This window comes from Schistocerca gregaria, chromosome 1 (assembly GCF_023897955.1).
Source record: "Schistocerca gregaria isolate iqSchGreg1 chromosome 1, iqSchGreg1.2, whole genome shotgun sequence".
Classification (NCBI taxonomy): domain Eukaryota; kingdom Metazoa; phylum Arthropoda; class Insecta; order Orthoptera; family Acrididae; genus Schistocerca; species Schistocerca gregaria.
In genome coordinates, this window is record NC_064920.1 from 580,278,524 (window position 1) to 580,301,111 (window position 22,588).

The following is a 22,588-nucleotide window of genomic DNA, read 5'->3' on the forward strand; positions in this document are numbered from 1 at the left end:
ATCCACTTCTAATCCCATGCTCTCGGCCAAAGACACAATGTCATAGAGTTCAGGTGCCACGAGTACTGACTCAAAAGCCACATTCAACAACACTCTCTGGCCAAAGCTTCTTCCAAGCAGAAGTGAGAGTTCTCTTGGCAGCCCTTTCCCACACCTTTTCGATCACCCTGAAGCAGGCAACGATGTTGAAGTGATATTTCCAAAACTCTCTGAGACTAAGATTGGTAGCTTCAGTCAACTCAAAGCAATGCTCGAAGAGTGTTTTAGTGTAGAGCTCCTTAAAGTTAGAAATAATCTGCTGGTTAATAGGCTGGAATAATGGGGTAAAGTTGGGAGGCAGAAATTGGATTTTGATGAATTGAAGTTTCTGAATGGTAAACAAGCAGCAGTTTAATTTTAAAATCACTGCATGCATTGGCACGGAATAGCAGTGTGAGATGGTCTTCCGTTGGCTTGTTACTGGGCAGTGCAGTCTCCTCTGCTGTTGTAAAGGTATGCTTCAGCATCTTTTTCCAGAATAGACATATCTCATCAAAATTAAAAACCTGTTGGGGCAAGTAACCCTCGGAATCTACGAGCATCTTGAAGTTGCTGAAGAAGTTCTTTGCTGCCTTTGTGTTGGAGCTGGCTGATTTGCCATGCCTCCCAGTGCTGTGGATGCCAGTTCTTCTCTTAAACTTTTCAAAACACTCATGGCTTCCTTAAAAACGCCCGCTGATGATCCTGGCAGCTTCTTAATGAGGTTGGCAAAAATCATCATTGTCTTCTCTCAGACAATGATCTCCTTAACAGTGTCACCTCACAATTGCTTTTCATTTATCCTTGTAATGAGCAAACTTTCGACATTGTCCAGAATACAAAACCTTTGTTTAGATCCTCTTGTCATGCATTTTGAAGCACCTATCTGCTTAACCTTGTCCTTGTTCTTGAGGGTAGTGCAAATAGTCAATGTAGACCGATTGTAAGTGCATGCTGAATCAGCAAGGCTCACACCACCTTCGTGTTTTTCAAGATTTCGAAGGTCATTTTCTTTCTCTTGTGGTCACCTGCTTGTGACTTTATCTTTGGGGACATTTCTAAGAAGGTTATTAAAATTTGCACACAAAAAACACTGTGTGAACACAAGTTTAGAAAAATGTGTGATCACATGCTCCACAAAGGTCAACAGAATGAGCGCTGAACGCAGACTGAATGAGCGCTGAACGCAGACTGAATGAGCGCTGAACCCAGACTGAAGTACGTACTAAAGACATTGTTCACGTGCTTTCCGGACAAGGAAAGGTGTTCATATTACTGAATGTTTCCCCTGCCAAGCATGAATGGCTGGTAATGTCACACTAAATCGTTGTCACTCATTATGCAAAACATCACTCATTAAAGGAGTCACTTTTTCACAATTTGTTTTGCTTGTTATTTGAATTGCGCATTAGGGGAAATGGTCATTAAGTGTGGTTCCACTGTATCTGACTGAAATTATGGAGGGGGACTTCCCTTGAACTTGTTTTGAAGGAATCAATGAAGAGTCTCCATTCATCAGAATTGTGGACATAACACAGTTCTCCGAACTAATGATTGGTGTCACTATAATACACAAGCTTTTGTAGGGAAAGACATTTGAGACTCGCTGTGGAACCTTCTATATGAAGTCACTTTAACACCTTGCAGTTGCGAAGCCAAAAACTCAGATTGCGCCTGTGACAGATTCGAGTCCCTATAGAGCTTGCTAACTTGTCCCTATGGAGGTTTTTAAGTATTCCCTGGGTAATGCATTGAGGTGGTTGATTATGCAGTCAAACACTCCAAATCTGAACCGTGCTTTGCTGGTTGCTGCTGCTGTTGAACAGCATCTCTATACTGTATAACACATTCTTGGACTTTTGCAGCAACAGTTTGGGATAAAAATTTCAGATTTCAATGATTACCTACATTGTCTCAGTCAGGAGCAACTAACTGTTTAAAGTGCTGCTGTGGTGGCTTTAAACTGACTGTTTAAACTGTTACTGTGGTGGCTTTATATAGCCCATACACAGCTTCTAATTGGTCAGTAATTATGCAGTGCTGTTACAGATGGTACACCTATGTCGTAAATATTGAAATGAATATCTCTGGGTCTTCTCTGCAAGGAGAGCTTGCTTATATGCACTGCTAAGATTGTATCTGCTGCCACGGGTGACATTCTTCTCAAACAATCTTATTTCCACAGCCTATTTAATCACAAATGTAGGAGTGTGCAACAGAACTTTTGTTTAGCCAAACAGTATTTTTGTATCTGTTTGTGAGGCTGTGCACAGCAATTGCAGATTTCTCCAGACTTTGATTTGTATCATGCCGTTTTGTTGGCTCAGCTGTTGGAAACTGTACGGGCGGACTCACTGATGTAACTGCTTCCATAATAACAAGGGAGCTTATAAATCCCAGGGATCCAGATGCCAAGAATGTCCTTAACAGAGCGTAGCATCACCTTTATCTTCTTAAGAGGCCGGAAACTAGATCTTAAAGAGAGTCTACCCAGGACTCTACCTATTTTGCGGGATGTAGTGCCACAGAAAGGCAGGATTGCAATTAGTGGTTTATCTTGTGAACTTTCAAGATTTTCACATTTCCTTTTCTTGGGGAATGCTGACAACGTATCACGTTACCGGTAGTCTCTCTTTGTACTTTAGATGCTAAGATAGAAATTAGTATGCTTTTGCTTGTGATACACTGAGTGGCCAAGCTGCTCGTATGACTTTGATTGAACCAGAAACGTCAGCTTTCCCACTGTCTCTGTTTTGACAGTGAACTGGATGTTTGAGTGCATAATGTTCATATGTTCATGGAAGTGCTTCAAGAGCTCCTATGCCATGTGGCCAGATCAAAAATGTGTCGTTGACGTAACAATAAAATGAAGATGGACAAAGGGGAGCCAAATTTAACCATATTCCTCAAAATGTTCTGTAGAAAAATTGTCCACTATTGGAGACAAGGGGAAACTTATAGCCATTCCATCTGTCATTTAATAAAATGTACTGCCATGCAAGAAGCAGGTGGTCTTCATAACATGTCGAAACAACTTTATTGTTTCATGGGGAAAATGTAGTGCCAACAGTTCTGATGTGTCCGATACAGGAACTTTTTTAAATAGTGAGACCACATCCAGGCTGACTAAAATATTACTTGGTCCAACTCTATAATCTGTTTAATTTTCTCAACGAACATATGAATTTTTGTTGTGATGTTCATAATGGTCAACTATCAAAGTCATAAGCTTAAGTGCATATTTGGCCAGCCTGTAGGTAGTAGAATCAATAGTGCTAACAACTGGCTTCAGTGGAATACTTTCCTTGTGACTTTAGGTAATCCGTACAGCCTAGGAGGTCTAGGAGCTTGTGCTCTAAGATTCTCGATGATATCCTGCTGTATGACACGACCTATGGGTTATGTGATATGAAGTCAGCGTTCTGTAAGAAAAGGAAATGTGAAAATGTTGAAGTACATGAATATGTTGAAGTTTAAATGGTGAGCAACTATTGAATTCCTTCCTTTCTGCAGCACAACATCCAGCAAAATAGATGGAGTCCGGGGAAGACAAGATACAAGATAAAGGAAATACTACACCCTCTTGAGCACAGTCTCAGCCTCACGATCCTGGAATTTATAATACCACTTGTGGGTGCAGAAGAAATTACCTTGGTCAGTCCATCCATAACATTTCCAACGACTGTGCAGAACATCAATAGCATATTGAAAATTGATAACTGGAGAAATCTGCAGTTTCTGAGCACAGCCTCACAAACAAACACAAGACTATAGAAATAAGAATGTGCGAGAACAGCTTCATCTGTGACAGCGGGTACAATCTTAGTGGCGTATTGAAGCAAGGTATTTGTCACAATGTTTATACTACAATGGGTGTAGTGGCGCCACCAAAACAAATGTCGACCACATCTGCAAGAACACTGCATAATTACTGACTAATCAGTAGCTGTCTGTGGGCTATATAAAGCCACCATAGCAGCAGTTTAGACAGTCGGTTGCTCCTGACAAAGATGATCATCAAAAGCTTGAGGTTTTACCCTGAATTGACGTGGCAAGAAGACCGATAATGTTTGTGCCACACTTTGATCGAGGAAAAATAGCTGTCAGTGGCATGATCATCCTATTTGCATTACACACGTGTCACAACAAATGTGAGGAGCCAAGGGCTTATCTTGGTCCACAACACTGCAGCCAAAATACAACTTGTATCTCATCTTAACTGCTTAAGTAAAATTATGCCTCTGGCTTTTCACTGTATATTCTCCAGATATGTATCAAAACGTATTGGGGTTATTTACACATTGTCTATTTTGTGTCATATCGTCACTGTAGGCTTGTACCGTGGGAAGCAAAGAGAGGATGTCGTTTGGTGTCTGGTATCCTCTTTCTATAACATAACTGCACACATATATTAACAGAGTTCTTTATTCATAGAAATAAGAAAACTATTCAACTTGAGCTAGTTGTTGTGGTACAAGCTCTTCCATAAAAATCCACGTTAGCCTCACTGATGATGAAGTACAATTCCTGCTATGTACACCACCTGGTCACTAGGTACTGAATGACTCTGAGCTAGAGGCTGAGCTAACTCCAACTCTGACTTCCATTGGGCTGCGACTGATGACTCTACTTGTTGACTCACTGGATGACTGACTGGGCCCTACGGTCCGTGGCGGCGAAATAAATACTAGCAGTTGAGAGGACGTTGGCAGCGTATTGCTTGCGAATATGTATCCGGCCTCTTTTCTGATAGGCACATTGCTTGTGCCCCCTGTTGATCTTGTCGCAACCTCTTTGCTGCCCAGAATGCTGGCACCAGCTTACGCCAGCACATTTCTCCCTCCCAGAAATGCTCCACCATGGTCTTGTAGTGAGGCTGCAAACGACTATGGGGAGGGAGGTATGACACTGGAAGTAGAAATGAAATGAGCCTGGAGCTGGAGCTATAGCTGTGGAGGACGGCTTACTCCCAACTGTACCCCACCATCTGGTTTGCAAAGCAACACCAACATCCTCTGGAAAACTGCTGCCGGGGCACATGTCCAGGGCGGCCTGAAGGCGCGTGTACTGGTGTAGTGACAGCGACGGGGGAGGGGAGGGGGGGGGGGGGGTCCAGGTCAATGGGGTGGTGAATGGTGACAGCAGGAGTGAGGGTGCATCGTCCATCTGCTTCTCCAGGGGTACCCTGGTGGCACCAGTGGGTGGCTGCGAAGACCGTGCAGTCGCGTGAGGCTGTGAGTCTGGAGGAAGAAAAGCAGCAGAATCAAGGGGAAAATAATGTGCACGAATTTGGTTCTGGTAGTGACACTGCAAACCATCGGGACCTGAAATCAAATACAAAGAAGAGCCAATGCATTCCGGGATTACACCTCCTTCCCAGCACCCACAGTTGCCATAAATCCTGAAAAGAACAAGATTGCGCAGCACAAAACGATATTTGTGGAGCGTTGGCGGCGTCGGATGCTGCGGTGGGTGTAGCTAGTGTAGTAGCATCCAGTGGTGGCGGCCATGCAGAAGTTCTGCAGGCGATGGTCCAGCTTGTGGATGAGAGCGACAGGAGGAAAGTGCATGTGAAACGTTCTGCTTCTCTGTTGGACTGAGGGCGAAACGGAGCACTTGTTAGATGATGAATGCCACTTCACAAAACTGTTCAAAAGCAATTGAAGTGAACTGTGGTCTGTTGTCCAAAATAATTACTTCTGGCAAATCGTCTATGGAAAATATTGAGGACAACACTTGAATGGTGCTATGTGATGTTGTAGAGTTCATAGGCACTGCGAATCAGAACCTGCTAAAAGAGTCTACCATTACGAGCAAACGAGTGTTCAAAACTTGTCCTGCAAAGTCAATGTGCATTTGTTGCTACGGCGATTGAGTCTTAGGCCAAGCTGAGATTGCCTGTGGTGGAGCGAATTGGTTGTCCACATCTGCACGACACTGTGACGTCATCTGTTCTATATGGGCATCCGTACCCTGCCAAGTACAGTACCGTCACACTAATTGTTTCGTCGTCGCACTAATTGTTTCGTGCTAACATTTCCCCAATGTCCTTAGTGGAGCAATCACAACACATCCTTTTGCAATACTTTGGGAATAAGCACACACTATTGTCCGCTCTGATTTTGAACTAAAATCACACCCTGTTGAACTGAAAGGCTTTACTGACATACTAAATATTGGCACACAACTGAGTTCTGGATACTGTTCAATGAATGAGGCTAAGACGTTCAAATAAGTGATGCAGAAGAAGAAGATGATAACTTGTCTTCATCTTCTTCTTCATCACTTATCTGAATGTCTTGGCCCCACTCATTGAACAGTATTGTGCATTGATTTGATAGCAAGCTGCAACAGATGCATCAAAATCAGATTCTGGGCCAATCCAAAGGCTAGATAGTATGTTTGCATTGGCAGCTTTGCCATAGGTCTGTACACAATTACATACTAATACTGCAAAAGCAACAAAGCCCATTTTTGCAAGTTTTGAGCAGTGCTTGTAAGAACCAACTTTGATGGATGAAACAAGGACTGCAAAGGCTTGTGACCTGTCACGAAATAGAACTCGTGACCATACAAATAGTGACGGAATTTTGTCACTCCATTCACGATAGTGAGAGCTTCTTTTTCAATTTGAGAATAATTGCACTGAGTTTAAGTTTGCAACATTGAGGCATAAACAATAGGTCTGCCACCGTGTGCACCAATTCTGTGCGAAAGCACAGTGCAATGGAAGATGTGTCGACTTGCAAGACTACAGGCTCGGCAGGGTCAAAATGCATTAAACATCTGTGACTAAGCAAAGCATTTCTGAGAATGAGATTTTCACTCTGCAGCAGAGTGTGTGCTGCAGAGTGAAAATCTCATTCTGGAAACATCCCGCAGGCTGTGGCTAAACCATGCCTCTGCAATATCCTTTCTTTCAGGAGAGCTGCTGTAAAGTTTGGAAGGTAGGAGACGAGGTACTGGCAGAAATAAAGCTGTGAGGATGGGACATGAGCCGTGCTTGGGTAGCTCAGATAGTAGGGCACTTGCCTCTGAAAGCCAATGGTCCCAAGTTCAAGTCTCCATCTGGCACACAGTTTTAATCTGCCAGGAAGTTTCAAAGCATTTCTTATCTTTTATGGCGAGCAAAATATCTAGTGCAAGACTTAACTAAATTCACAGGCCTTTTTACATGTCTGTGTGGCTGTTGGTGCGGCTATGTACAGACTCGTCGTCGTGGCTGCTTGGGGTTGTCGTGAGCAAGAGGCGACTCAACCCGACAAATCAGGGTCTGGTCAAACATACTGACCGCTGTGGTACTCAAATCATATTGTTCAAAGATATGCAATACTCGAGGAAGTGGTGGATCAGAGTACTTTAGGCTCTGTTCCCATATTGTACTACCTGGTACACTGAATGTTATTGCATCCCTAATCATTAAATCACTGTAAAACTTGCCACTATTACACATAAATTTACACTTCCTAGTCATGCCTGTTAATTCTATGTACCACAGACAGTACATCTGTTATCTGGCTGCAGCTACTTGAACTTACCGGTCATAGTATTTGGTTAATTCAGTGATTACTTGGTCATAACTGAGTTCGTTGGGAGACGCAGTTGGGAATAGCTTTTGTACTAACCTAAACAATGGGGACCCCGCAATCGAAAAAGAGTATTGTAGCTTTACCATACCTTCAACACAATTAACTTGACAGTGTGCTTGGAACTTTGTCAGGTATTCGAACCCTTCTTCTGTGTTATTAAACTGCCGGAATGGTGGTATGCTGGTCAGCGGCACTTGTTGGGCTTGTTCCGTCTGTCTATTGGGCGGCTGATGCACCTTGTGCAGCCAGTAGTTGTTGAACCATAATTAGTAGGGCAGCAGTTTGTTGAGTCTGAAACTGAAAAGTTTGTGTTAGATCCATTACACTGGCTGTCTGCAGCTGAGGCGTGGGGTAGGGGGTAGAGGGGGCGGGGAGCCATGGTTTATGCAAGTATGTTATAGCAGAAACAGCAAGCAAAGCATCTGGAAAGAGAAATTTGATTAGTTCTGCAGCTCCCTTCCAGGAATACATGCAAAAACACGATGATTAGCAATGAAAAATGAACACCCCAACAAGGTAAAACACAAGAGAGGGAAGCAAAATCTGCACTGAATTATACTCGTTGCCAGTTTTTTTGTCGTCTCATTGTCACTGCAGGCTTGTACCATGGGAAGCAAGGAGAGGATATTGGTTGGTGGCCAGTATCCTCTTTCTATAACACAACTGCACGCATATATTAACAGGGTTCTTTATTCATAAGAATAAAAAAGCTACTTAACTTAAGCTAGTTGTTGCGATACAAGTTCTTCCATGATAGTCCACGTTAGCCTCACTACTGGGGTGCAGTAAAAGCCCTGCTATGTACACCACCTGGTCGCTAGGTACTGACTGACTCCAAGCTATAGGCTGAGCTAACTGCAACTATGACTCTCAATGGGCTGTGACTGATGACTCTACTTGTTGACTCACTGGGTGATTGACTGGGCCCTCTGGTCCACAGCAGCAGTCTAAATACTAGCAGTCAAGATGGCGTTGGCAGCACTTTGCTTCTGAGTCTCTATTTGGCTCTCTCCTGATAGGTGCGTTGCTTGAGCCTACTATCGATCACAACGTCTTTGTTGCTCGGAGTGCTGGTGCCACCTTACGCCAGCACAGACTAAGACGTTTTGTACATAATGTTCTGATAGAGTATACCTATATATCGTAATATGCGCGACACACAGTATAATACTAAGTGCCAGTACAGTGTATCACCAACACTCTTTCTACAAAATTTCATGCAAACTTGCCAGGTGGCAGCAAAAGACAGAATTGTGACATCTGTTTAGGGATAGCTAACACTAGATGTACAAACGCAGAGATAAAAATACACATAGAAAAGAATGTTTCCCTGTTGAGGTGAACTGAAGCTTATTCCCATAATAGGGGAAAATCGATACCCAAAAGAAACTGTATTTTATGGAGAAAAACTAAAGACAAATCTGAATTCAGTGTATGAAAATTAGTCATCATCACCTATTCTCATGCAGAGGCAAAAAATGTGTTGTGCTATATAATCATCAAGATATTTTCCATGCCTTCGTAACACCAGTGACCTGTTTTCTGTAGCATTAAAAAATCCATTTGTATTTAAGTATTTGGATTATATCGACAAAATAATAATATGTTTGTCTTAAAAGCTTTATTTTATTGCATGACAGAACCCTAGAATTGTACATTGAACTGAATGTCCATTAATAACTACTGTATTTCAGTAAAGATCTGAAATGATGAACATCCCCCTCTTTTGTAGTTAAATATTTTTGTAAATAATGTGAAGACAGTTAAAAGTATCAAAGACCTTTTTGTGACATGACATCGCGTTGTGTGCGTTATAAGTATTTCCAGAATTTTGGATTTAAAAGGAAGGAAAATTTCTTCTGGGCGTGTTCCTTGCCCTACTGAACAACCCTTCATGCATCAAAAAATAAACTTGAATATTATTATTCTGCTTTTGTGAGCTGCAGTGCAGAGAGGAACTGCTCCATAAATGTAACATAGAATTAGGTTAGTTGTTGGTTTTTCAAGTAGAATTATTTGATCCACATTTGATTTGCAAAACACATGATGGTAAACCTGTATCACTATTGGGTGGTGAGTGTCACTGCAATACTGCGTAGCAACTGAAATTTATTTTCTCGAGGTATGAGAAATTGAAGTATAGCAGTGTTTGTTAAATATTAGTAACTACTGTGCAGATGTCTGCTGGCTTTGTACTGTTCATAGTGGCTAGATAGATCCACTTTCTGTCTAACGCAAAACTGGTGTCAGTTAGTCCATAAGAAACTTGATATGTGACTATGTTGCCATCTTCGATAGTTACTGGACAAGTGGAAAACTGCTGTTTAATTCATGTAACTAATGAATATTTATCTTTAAAATCAGCCAGGAATTAGATTATTAATTCAGTGAATTCCATCAACTTCACTGCTCAAAATGTCAAGGTGTTCTATACAGAATACCTAATCATTTGGCTATCCATTTTTGTTCTTTTATTTAGGGACTTTTTCTGCAATGTTTCAAGAGTTCATACTTTAATTTGTGTGTATGTATAAATTAAATTAAATACTTGTGAATTGGAAATTTTTATTAAAATCCTGAAAATTTTTATCACTGTACATCTAACAAATAGATGATATCATGAAGGAAACATCTCGATTTTTAGCACAGTTGATTCATAATTATTATTTCAGGTATGAAACAGTTATAGTACCAAGAGAAGAAGGCAAAGTTTTTTATGATACAAATCCAAAAAAGCAGAAGAAGACAAAAGGTGTTTATAAGCTTCCACCACAAACGAAGGCAGGCAGGCCATTAAGAACATCACAACTGTTTTTGCAAGATAACAACAGTTCATTCACCAGCATATATCTTCAGAGATTTGAAGTAATTAAAGAAATGGCCTGTAAAAGGAAACCAATTCAAAAGCCACAGATTACCCCTGGTGTGAAGAATCAGAGACCTCCTCCTATCTTCTTAGAAAATGGTATTGATTACGATGAACCGATAACACCTGGAGATGCAGCATCAAGAAGATTAGAAAGAATTGCCAGGGACAAAACAAAGACGTTGGTATGGGCTCCTTCCTACTCAGTCATATTTTGTTTCTCCTGTGCTTTTGAATTCTTCAGAGTGAATTTGTGAAACATATATTGGCTAGTTTGAACTGTATCATAAATCTTCTACATATTTGAGGTGCAGCATAATATGAAGCTAAATAGATGAGCTATCATTTATGATTTTCTTTGAGATGCTTTGTCTATGTGTGAGAAGTTGGCATGTATTGCCAGTGCGCCATAGGGTTTTTAGTCTTAAGTGAGAAATCTAAAATTTTATATAAAAGCTAGATTTTTAAACACGTTATTAAAGTTGGCAACTTTTTAAGTACTTAAAGATTTTAAAATAGAATTTATATTCATTTCAGAACATGTGACTTTCCCTCATTACATTTAAATGCAGTCCATTGGTAGAGGTCTGCACAGATGCAGATGTCTGCATATATAACCACAGATATCCACAGTAATAACTATTTTGCAGGTATTTAAGTAAAAATTGCAATAATAATTACTTTCTGTTCAAGAGTAAATTGCAGTGCCTTGGAAAACCAGTGTTGAGAACATTTCTCCTCAAAACCAACTTACAATTTGGCACCCCTCCCTCCCCCTCCATAATTTGGCACCCCCCGCCCTCCCCCTCGTTTTTCCCTCACCCAATTTCACTCTGTCAGTTTTCGCTCCTAATCTTGATACACACTGTATACAAATCTTGCAGCACTCCAAGTACACTGTGATAAGCCCTGCACAGCAATCTTACAGTTGTGGAGCCACTGGCGCCGCCCCTCTCAGCTTGGTGCCCCAAGTAGCAGCTGGTGTCACTTGGGCTCTAAACGGTCTTTATAAAGCATCTTTATGTCCTGTACAAAGCAGATGTTGTTGACGTCTGCTAGGGCTGAAGGTGGTGCCTTGCCCTTCTTCTTGCTTCTTGGTTTTCCACAGACTTACATGTTTATCTCATTTCTATCACGCCAGCAGCTGCCTTACATCTGAGTCATTCCTGTATTACTTTTAGTAAGTTACTCTTGCTTCATTTTTACTAACAGATGTCACTTATTTAGTTACTGAAAGCTGCAACAAAACTACCTGAGGACTTTTCCAGGCTATCCATCCATGGAAACCTTAGCTTAATGGACTGACTGCTGTTTGTGTATCATGTGCAACATAAATAATGTTTGACATAAAATCAGTGAATCTATCAACATTGCTCTTAATATATTTACTAGTACATGCAGTGTGTAGTACACTGAGAAATGTAATTCACTGTTATGGTAAACTACCATACATTTGATAAAAGAAGCATTTGACTAACTTGAAATACATGGTGTGGCTACAAAATAACATGACTATCACTGTAAAACATTTTATTGCAAGCACATATTTATTAAATTACTGTCATCCTGAATATACTCTAACACTCCATGTGAATTTTCCATTGATGGAAACAGTGCTGGAAATATTCCTCTGTGAGCTCCTTGATCATGCTTCTTTTAATGCAGAGTTTGGAGGATAAAAGTCATATTGTACTAGGTCATACAAATAAGCTACGTGGTCCAACACTGGGATGCTGTACTTCACTAGAAACCTCTTAACAGACAATGTGGTATGAGCTGGTATGTTGTCTTCTAACAGAATCCATGACTTGTAATTTCACAATTCAGGTGTTTTATTATTATTATTATTATTATTATTATTATTATTATTATTATTTTCTTATCGAGTAAGAACCTGAAGGTAGGTTGATTAATAGTTTGACCTTCAGGAACGCAGTGAAGATACACAAATCCAAGAATCATCGTTACTTTGAATCTTGATTTGCTCATTCGAGATTTTTTTCTCTCTCAGGTAAATTGGGCCCTTCCAATGCATGGAATGGTGCTCATTTTGTGAATCATAAATGGAAAAAAGGTTCTTCTTGTGTTATCACTCTTTCCAAGAAATTAGTGTCATTTTCAATGGTACTCGGAGCATCAGTACAGCCATTTTCACATACTTCCTTTTGTTCAATCGTGAGAATTTTTGACACCAGTTTCACACATACTTTCCTCCTGTTAAGATGGTTATGTAAAATTTGCGCTCTTTGTCGATTCATATAGTTTTAACAGTTGATCAAATACTCTTCCAATGGTCACATTGAATCATGTTACCTACTTTTTCAATTTTTCATCTGTTTTTTATGTTGAAGGGCGTCCCAGGCGTGAGTCATCTTTGGCATATTTTTGGTCAGCTCGGAAATGCTTGAAGCACTCAGAAACTTGTGTACATGATAAACAATCTTTGCCATACAAGTCTTTTAGTAACAGATAGGTTTCAGTGGCAATTTTTTGCAAGATTCAGAGAAACTTCACAACAATTTGTTACTCTGTTGTTACACTTGTCATATTTCCAGCAGAAAAAATAAAAGCTCTTCCACAAACTATGACCACAACCACACTGATTTGTCTACAGATACCAGAGATGCTACTTTCGGCTAGAAGGCTCCACAGTCATTTGTCATTCATCTTTGGCATACGTGGAATTACTCTGTGACAACAACAGTCCCATTATTTTATAGCCACACCTTGTAGTATGCAGTAACCGAAGAGAATATGTAACATCACTTCATGTGTCTTCTCAGTGTCATGGAAATGTTCTGCAGAAATTTTCATAACATTTATTTCTTTAATTATGCAAACAGTTGTAACATAAAGAATGTATCAAAATTGTGACAGGACGTTTTGTATTGAAGTGCGATCATGATTGGCCTCTACATCCAGTGGATTGTAAATAATGAGGCTCAACTTTAGCACAGGCAGATTTAAGCCAACCTCAATCCTGTCATCACAGCTCTGGTGTACTGAATGGGATAAATTGTATTTGAAAAACTAAAAATGGAGTAATGTGGTTGTGTAGATAAGGCACTGTTGGATGCTGTCTCATTTTTCTTTATCCAAGCAGACCTCTTACCCATGGGTGGACAAGACCATGCTGACCATATTCTTATTCAAGTGAAAAACATAGCCACCATCATCCTGATTTCAGGCTGATCTTTATTATAAAATTTATCTTATAACTTAAAATTTTAGCTCACAGTTGTCTGTTTGGCTATGAAGAGGTGCTCATTCCAGTCATATTGTGTAGGAACTGTGTAAGGGTGAATACTCTGTGTTGTATCCATGTAGAGTGGGGGTTTCCTATTTTAAAGAAAATACGAAGTTTTCACGAGGTCTTAAAATTATATTATGTTCTTCATCTGAGCAATAACTTAGTCATATTGTGGTGGAATAGTCTATGGGTACACTGCTAGTTGTTGGCTTCTAAAGGGCACAATATTACAGCAAATGATAATGTTGCCATCAACAAGTGCACACCTGAAGATGATGATGATAACAACAGAATGGATTGCAATTATATTGTGCCAGTTGTACATCAGAGACCAGAAGCAGACACATAAATTGTTTTGTTATGAAATACTCAGGGAGAAACTAAAGAACCACAATCATATTTTTGTTATTTAACTCATAGTTATCTTGATGTCTCGACTTTTAATAATGTTTTCATTGAAAACTTAAAGATGGGAAATAAAATTCCATTTTCTGTAGACATACAGGCACTTTGCACAGTGTGCTTTTAGTGGAAGATGGTAGATGCTTCTAAATACCATGACATTGTTGGCTAACCTGTCCTGTAAGCCATAAAACTTAAAACAGTGAACTGAATAATTCACCCAAAATGATTAGCCTCTTTGAAACCTAACAAAGTACAGTACAATAGTCTCTCCTTTGGCACTATCAGTTGTGATATCAACGTATGCTCCACCCAAGACATTCTCAGCATTAGTACAGAAACAACTGCAACAAGGAAGAGGATTCTGACTACAAGTTCACTAACAGTTACCTATTAACAGAATTCCATTGTAAAAGACACGCCATCACTGAATAAGTCAATATTAGTCATTCCTCATTTTGTGAGTATAACTGGCTGTTGTAACAGCATTGGGATCAATGCCATGTTGAAGTGAAGCTACATTGATGACAGTAGAGTAGAAGTATGGTGTAAGGAAATATAGCAATAAAGTAAGTTCTTGTAATAAGTGGAGAATTTAAAGAGACTTGGACCTCAAAGAGATGCCCTGAAACAAGAAGCAAGTAGTAAATACAGCCAAAAGTTGGAATATTAAGTACTGAAGACTATGAAAAGCAGCTTCAACCAATAAAATACCTAACTGACTTTTCCTTCTGTCATACATATTGATGTAAAAATGTTAAATATGATTGATTTCAAAGTTAATATGCTTCATCACCCAGGACTTGTACATATACCAAGAAGCAATCAGATACATCACTTATGAATAACCAAGTTTTAGTTACCATGGTTACAGCGTAACACACTACATATATATCATGGAAAGACATTGGTACACTATTAACAATAGCTATTCACGAACTAAAATGGACTCTAAACATCTACTGATCCATGTATGTTAAGTGAGTGAGATTTCCACTCTTGGCTTTGACTGTTGTGTTCCTTTGTAAAGCATTTGTTTCTCAGCTTATACATTAGTCACATTTATGGTACTTGCCTAATGTTGGTTACATACATTCATGCACATTTCGCAGGTTTCAAAATAATACATTACCCACTACTTAGCTGGGTATTGTGGTATGTTACTTTGATTCCATCATATGGGACCTTAATTTATGGGTTTAGATGTTTCTTCCATTTCACTTTAGTACTATAATAAGAACTTAATATTAATTGTCTACTAGAATCTTTCCTTTAGGTCTGGATAACCTTTCTTTTGCACTTTAATAATTGTAAGGCACAGAAATGTTTGGTTGCCATGCCTTAATTACATACTTGTTGTTACAGTGGTCCATGATGAAGGGTATTAGCTTCACAACTGATCACTTCTAATATTTTACATCAAACACACACATTTTTGCATCAGTAAATACAGTGAAGGAGAAGTTTTTATTTTGTCTCTCACAAGTAAAAAAAGATGATCAATGAGGAAAGGTAAAAAAATAACATTGGCATTTAAAAGATTGGGAATGAGGTGGGATTCTACTTCAAACAATCATATAGTGAAGAAAATAGCTTGAATGAACTGCACGATACCGAAAAAGAGGAAAATATTCAAAACATATTCCGACATTCACACAAGTGAGAAATGCTCTAAAGAAAATTAGCGCAAGAACTCAAGACAACACCCACAAATTACGTGAATGCTTACTTGATCCATGTACCTGCAATGAAAGGATTTGAAGCAGTTGTTCACAGTGTCACAAATTCTGCACGGGAAAAAAAAACTCTAGAAACTGGACTCAAAGTTTAATAGTGCTCTTTATTTTGGAAAAGATGCAAACACTGCATCTACTAATTTGAGAAACAGTTGCCCTATTTTAAAAGAAATCGGCTTTGTCAGATTTGATATTCACTGTAAGAATTATAATGAATAAACAATAGGAGCAAGAGATCTTATCTTTATTTCCATTTATATTGGGAAGATGTGGGATAGTTTATCAGAGGTATAAAATATAGGTGTGTCTTTAAAATAGAAATGTGCCTCGTGTTAATTCATAACACTGAAATACTATATGTACAGTTCTATAAGTGATATTCATAATGCTCAAGAAAATATGGAACGCAGCAAGGTAGCACAGTAACATTTTTATTCCTAATTGTAAGAGATATTAAATGAAAAGGGTTAAGGGTCACAGTAACAGCCCTTCATTTTAAAACTTTTGTCATTACAGATGATATGGTGATATAAATTGACAATGAAGTAAAGTACAGCATAAACTGAATGCCTAGTAAACAATGAATAATTCCATATTTGAATTTAATTTATTGTAATTACTGTTATAATATCTGTAAAAAATTCAAAACGTTTTGGTCTCAAGCCTGTTTGAAACTGTGTTATTTGCTTACAAACACCCTTTTTCAGAAGTAATTGGCAGTAGATCTTTTGTCCGCAGCTTGTGCATTGCTACCTCTGGATCACGGGGTCCTGGGTTTGATTCCCGGCCGGGTTGGGGATTTTCTGTGCTCGGGGACTGGGTGTTTGTATTGTCCTCCTCATTTCATCATCATCATAATTCGTGACAGTGGTTGGATTGGACTGTGAAAAAATTGGGACTTTTGCACGGGTGCTGATGACCGCGCAGTTGAGCGCCCCACGAACCAAACATCATCAGTAGATCTTTCATATAGAAGGATGGCAAAATACAAGATACACTACCAAATCCAAGCATCAAATAAACAAAATTCAGATGATACAGACTTCTTGAATGTGAAGGCATAAATAATTTGTGGAAGAAGTTAATATAAGAGTGAATGGCCTGGCCAAGAAACAGTGAGATTCAACATGACGTCATAGAACACGGATCTACAATGTATTAGGTCATAATTGAAGATGCCTTCCTAAGAATAAAAAAGCAGAGACATCCTTTCATTGTACACAAGCAGCTGGAACTAGACCACAGTGACAATCCTAATGACAGTGGGTGGCTTTCTTTTTATATTCAACTATTTTCAGCCCCTGCTACTGACTGACTTACTGTGTGCTAACACCTTTTGCAGTGATTGTATGCAGATACTGATTATCTCTGTGACAGTTGAAAGTGCAGTGGAACTCTGAAATAAGTTTGTCACGGATGCACTGAAAAGAATATGTCTGTCTTTTGTCTTCTGAAGTCCTACATTCAAATGCCAAAATGCTTCTTCGTGTGAGTTACTCTCACTATTTCCTCTGATCTGTGTCAGTTATAAAGTGTGTATGGGATATTAGGTTATCTGTAATGTATAACTGTTAATTATTTTATAATATCTAGTTACATTAATATAGCCCATATTATTGTGGAATAAGAGCTCAATGTAAGTGTCATTTATATTGTGTGTACGGTTACACACGGCATTTATATACTAAATTATTTTGAAGGTAAGTAAAAAAGCTTCACTCGTAATTTCTTTAGGATCAGCAAGAAGAACAAAGGCGTCAGCAGCAGAGGGCACAGCAGCAGCTGTCACAGCAGCAGCAGCACCAGCAGCAACTGGTCCATCAGCTGCGTCAGCAGCTACAGGCTGCCGCAGCAGTAGCAGGCACAGTGCCTGTGCCTCCTGCAACGGCAGCTAGCTCATTACCCACAGCAGTTGCCGCTACAGGGTCCACAGTTAATGGTATTTCCAGTTCTGCTGTAGCTCCCGTTATAGCTACGAGTAGTTCCCCGTCAGCTTCATCTTCACTGCCAATTGTTGTCACAACTGTAACGTCTGTCACAGCAGCAACTGTTGTTTCGTCTGTTGTCAACGCCATTCGTAATGCGAGAACAGTCACTGCTTCAGTATCGCAGGTATGTCATCTAACTCTGTGCAGATTATCGGAATGTAAACTTATCGAATGGGATGTATTTGCAAAAATATTACATTATTTTGTGTACTAATGCATGTTATATTCTTCTCTGTACAAAGATGTCCTGCACAGCTACTAGTTTTGTTACAGGATGCTTACAGCTACAGATCTTTTTTAAATTGTAATATGGTATTTGAAAGTGTAGGAGTTGTGTGTTTGTTTTCAAGGTTTGGATCATACGAGATACATTTTCTGTTTATGAACCAGTACTCGTTATTTCGAAATAAAACCAAGAACTCAGTTGACCCGTACTAGCTGTTCGGCACCTTTAGAAATATGTCGAAAAATCTACCGCTTAAACTGAATTTTGGTACTATAAACTAAAATTTGATCCCCACATTACATAATCCATATCTTATTCTTCATCTAAGCTGAGTTAGTGTGTTCATGTGCAGTGCTGTGCACTACAGTATTTCCGTTACGCATTTCATGTTGGTTTTTCTCAATAATGTACTGCACTATAAATTTGCAACAATAGTCCAATCGTTTGCTTGCTCTCACATGTCACTTTCCCAGTGTAAGACATAAGGGTAGAGCAGGAGAGGAGCTGACCAGTACACCGAACACAGAGATCTCTGTGTCTCTGTTTGTGAACAGTATATGTGTTTCTTTCCTTTGCTTGTTGATTCACAATATGCCGCCAAAACAGAAATGAGCTCATAATGCTCTAATGGTAAAAGAAAAGTGCAAATTTTACATATGGTCAATAGTGGAGAGAAGACTGAAAGAAGAGTTGCAGAACATTTTCAGATCCCAAAGTCTGTTCATTTAGTGACAACAGTGAGCACATGAGCCCAGCTGAAGATGAGATAGTGGAGGATTTTCACTGCTTAAATGCTTCCGAGAAATGCACTTACAGCAGACACCATTGTCTGATCCTATGCTTTAAGAAAAGACTCATGAAATAGCTCACCAAACGCGAATTTCTGGGTCTGTGTGTCCCGAGGGCTATCACTTTTTCAGAAGAGGTACAACATCAGTGCCATCAGTGTCTGAGGGAGCATATGGAGTAAACAAAGAAGATGCCAGTGAGTGGGCATGGGAACTTCAGTCATTTGTGTTACCCAAGAGACTTGTTTAATACAGGCATTTTGTATAGCTTGATGCCTGAAAAAACACTACATGTCAAGAGACAAAAACATCATGGAGAAAAATGCAGCAAGGAGAAACCGGCAGTTGTCTTGTGTTGTAATTCAGATGGTTCTGAGAAGCAGAAACCATTAGTGATTGGAAAATACAAAAAAACTACATTGACTTAGAAAGTTAACCCATTTAATTTGCCATACCAATAAGGGAATAGCAATACTGTTTGGATGATCAAATCTCAATTCTGTAGCCAGCTCTTGAAGTTTCAATAACAGATGGCTGCAAGGAAGAGAAATATTCTGTTAACTTTGCACCATTGCTCAGCACATAAGTCCAGTGACCTGGAACTTCTGCTCATAGAAGTTGAAGCATAGTTACACATGCTGATTCTTTAAAGCTTCCACCAATGCAGTCAAACTATAAGAAACAGTTCCAAATTAGAATGTACTGCAAGCTACCTGTAACAGATATGCTGCTTGGGATGAAGTTATAACACACACCATAACTAACTGTTTGAAGGAGGCATGAACAGTAACTGTCAGTATTAACAGTAACTGAAGATGAAACTGGTGACCCAATATTTGAACTCACTCATAATGTGGATACAACTTTGGATTCTGATGCAACCTTTACGCAGGCTTACACCTGGTTGTACTGTTTTGTATTGTCAATATAGAAGAATGTAGCAGACAGGTTGCAAAATCTGTGCTGCTGAAGAGTCAGTCATCAGTTGTGTTGATGGTGCAGAAGAGAATGACAATGCTTTACTGTTGCCTTCTGTGGAGGAACATGAAGCTCAAAACTGCCCCCCCCCCCCCCCCCCCTCCCACACACACACACACACACACTGAAGTTGCTCTTCACGAGAGATTTTCTGCCACTTCTGATGTCTCCTTGGCATTTGCGGCTGCTTTGAATGTAGTATGTTGAAAGAGTGTGCCATTACATTACAACTAACAGTCCAGCAAACACCAATTAATGATGGCTTTTTTTTTCAAATTAATATATAGAAGTAAAAGAGTAATTCTGTAAACTAAAACATGTGTTCTGATTAAAATTTAGTGTCATAAAGAACTCTACATTAAATAATTTCTTAAGATCGTCATTTCCTGTGTGACATGTTGCATTAATTCAGTGAGTAAAGTATTGTTCCACAATACGTATGCAATTATATTGTTTAAAAAATTATGACAAGCTTTTGACATTATCTACTTCCTCAGTTAAACAAATGACAGAAATGCTATTGTACATATGCTGTTGTTGTCTTCAGTCCTGAGACGGGTTTGATGCAGCTCTCCAAGCTACTCTATCCTGTGCTAGCTTCTTCAACTCCCAGTGCTTACTGCAACCCACATCCTTCTTAATCTGCTTAGTGTATTCGTCTCTTCGTCTCCCTCTACGATTTTTACCCTGCACACTGCCCTCCAATGCCAAATTTGTGATCCCTGGATGCCTCAGAACATGTCCTACCAACCGGTCCCTTCTTCTAGTCAAGTTGTGCCACAAACTCCTCTTCTCCCCAATTCTGTTCAATACATCCTCATTAGTTATGTGATCTACCCATCTAATCTTCAGCATTCTTCTGTAGCACCACATTTCGAAAGCTTCTATTCTCTTCTTGTTCAAACTGTTTATCGTCCACGTTTCACTTCTATATTGTACATATACACTGTAATTATTTTTATTTCTTCTTACAGATCATGAAAATACAGTACCCTCATTTGTTGGTACCCATAATGTGAGAAAAGGTTAACTCAACAGTGATATATTTTTATATAAAAAAAGTTAATTCAAACTTCATTAAACTAAATGGGCTATTTTCAGGCCTCTTGAAATTTGGTTAAACAAGGCTCTACTGTATACTTCTACCAATACAACATCCCTCCTCCCCCCATTTCCATATTCTACAAAAGTAATACAGACTTGGATTTAAAACAAGCATGAATAGATAAAATTAACACAATTAAAAATAGTCATTTTACAGGATCTGGATATAGGAGATCTTATCACCAGAGAGCAAAAGAGATAAAATGCACAAGAAAATGCTTATGTATGATGATGTGATTATGGAGAACAAGCTAAACATGGTGCAAGATTGCTAGTTACAACTGGAAGGTACATTTGATGAAAACTTACTAAGTTCAGTTGCCACTCTAGAACTATATTCACAAACCCAGGATACATTTTATAGTAAACATCTAGTATTTTGACCTAAGAACACAGATATGAATGAAATAAAAATGGAAGTTATCTTCATGAGCTACTTTCTTCCACACTATAGAATGTATTACAAATGAAATGAAACAGTTCATGAGTACTTACAGCTCCATTTAGAGTGCAAACTGAGAGGCAGAGAAACATGATGAAACAATCCAATGCATTTGAACTTTCTAAAATACACTCCTGGAAATGGAAAAAAGAACACATTGACACCGGTGTGTCAGACCCACCATACTTGCTCCGGACACTGCGAGAGGGCTGTACAAGCAATGATCATACGCACGGCACAGCGGACACACCAGGAACCGCGGTGTTGGCCTTCGAATGGCGGTAGCTGCGCAGCATTTGTGCACCGCCGCCGTCAGTGTCAGCCAGTTTGCCGTGGCATACGGAGCTCCATCGCAGTCTTTAACACTGGTAGCATGCCGCGACAGCGTGGACGTGAACCGTATGTGCAGTTGACGGACTTTGAGCGAGGGCGTATAGTGGGCATGCGTGAGGCCGGGTGGACGTACCGCCGAATTGCTCAACACATGGGGCATGAGGTCTCCACAGTACATCGATGTTGTCGCCAGTGGTCGGCGGAAGGTGCACGTGCCCGTCGACCTGGGACCGGACCGCAGCGACGCACGGATGCACGCCAAGACCGTAGGATCCTACGCAGTGCCGTAGGGGACCGCACCGCCACTTCCCAGCAAATTAGGGACACTGTTGCTCCTGGGGTATCGGCGAGGACCATTCGCAACCGTCTCAATGAAGCTGGGCTACGGTCCCGCACACCGTTAGGCCGTCTTCCGCTCACGCCCCAACATCGTGCAGCCCGCCTCCAGTGGTGTCGCGACAGGCGTGAATGGAGGGACGAATGGAGACGTGTCGTCTTCAGCGATGAGAGTCGCTTCCTTGGTGCCAATGATGGTCGTATGCGTGTTTGGTGCCGTGCAGGTGAGCGCCACAATCAGGACTGCTTACGACCGAGGCACACGGCCAACACCCGGCATCATGGTGTGGGGAGCGATCTCCTACACTGGCCGTACACCTCTGGTGATCGTCGAGGGGACACTGAATAGTGCACGGTACATCCAAACCGTCATCGAACCCATCGTTCTACCATTCCTAGACCGGCAAGGCAACTTGCTGTTCCAACAGGACAATGCACGTCCGCATGTATCCCGTGCCACCCAACGTGCTCTAGAAGGTGTAAGTCAACTACCCTGGCCAGCAAGATCTCCGGATCTGTCCCCCATTGAGCA

The 22,588-nt window shown here is 40.1% G+C and overlaps 1 protein-coding gene across 4 annotated transcripts in view; it reads left to right on the forward strand.

Annotated features, from left to right (window-relative positions):
• Positions 1 to 22,588, forward strand: part of LOC126356979 (helicase domino-like) — a 379,868-nt gene that overhangs the window by 255,588 nt on the left and 101,692 nt on the right. For all 4 annotated transcript variants that reach the window (XM_050007413.1, XM_050007415.1, XM_050007414.1 and 1 more), the window contains 2 exons: positions 10,280 to 10,658; positions 17,596 to 17,973. In XM_050007413.1, coding sequence (XP_049863370.1) covers positions 10,280 to 10,658; positions 17,596 to 17,973 — 757 coding nt within the window. The remainder of the gene's footprint in view (positions 1 to 10,279; positions 10,659 to 17,595; positions 17,974 to 22,588) is intronic.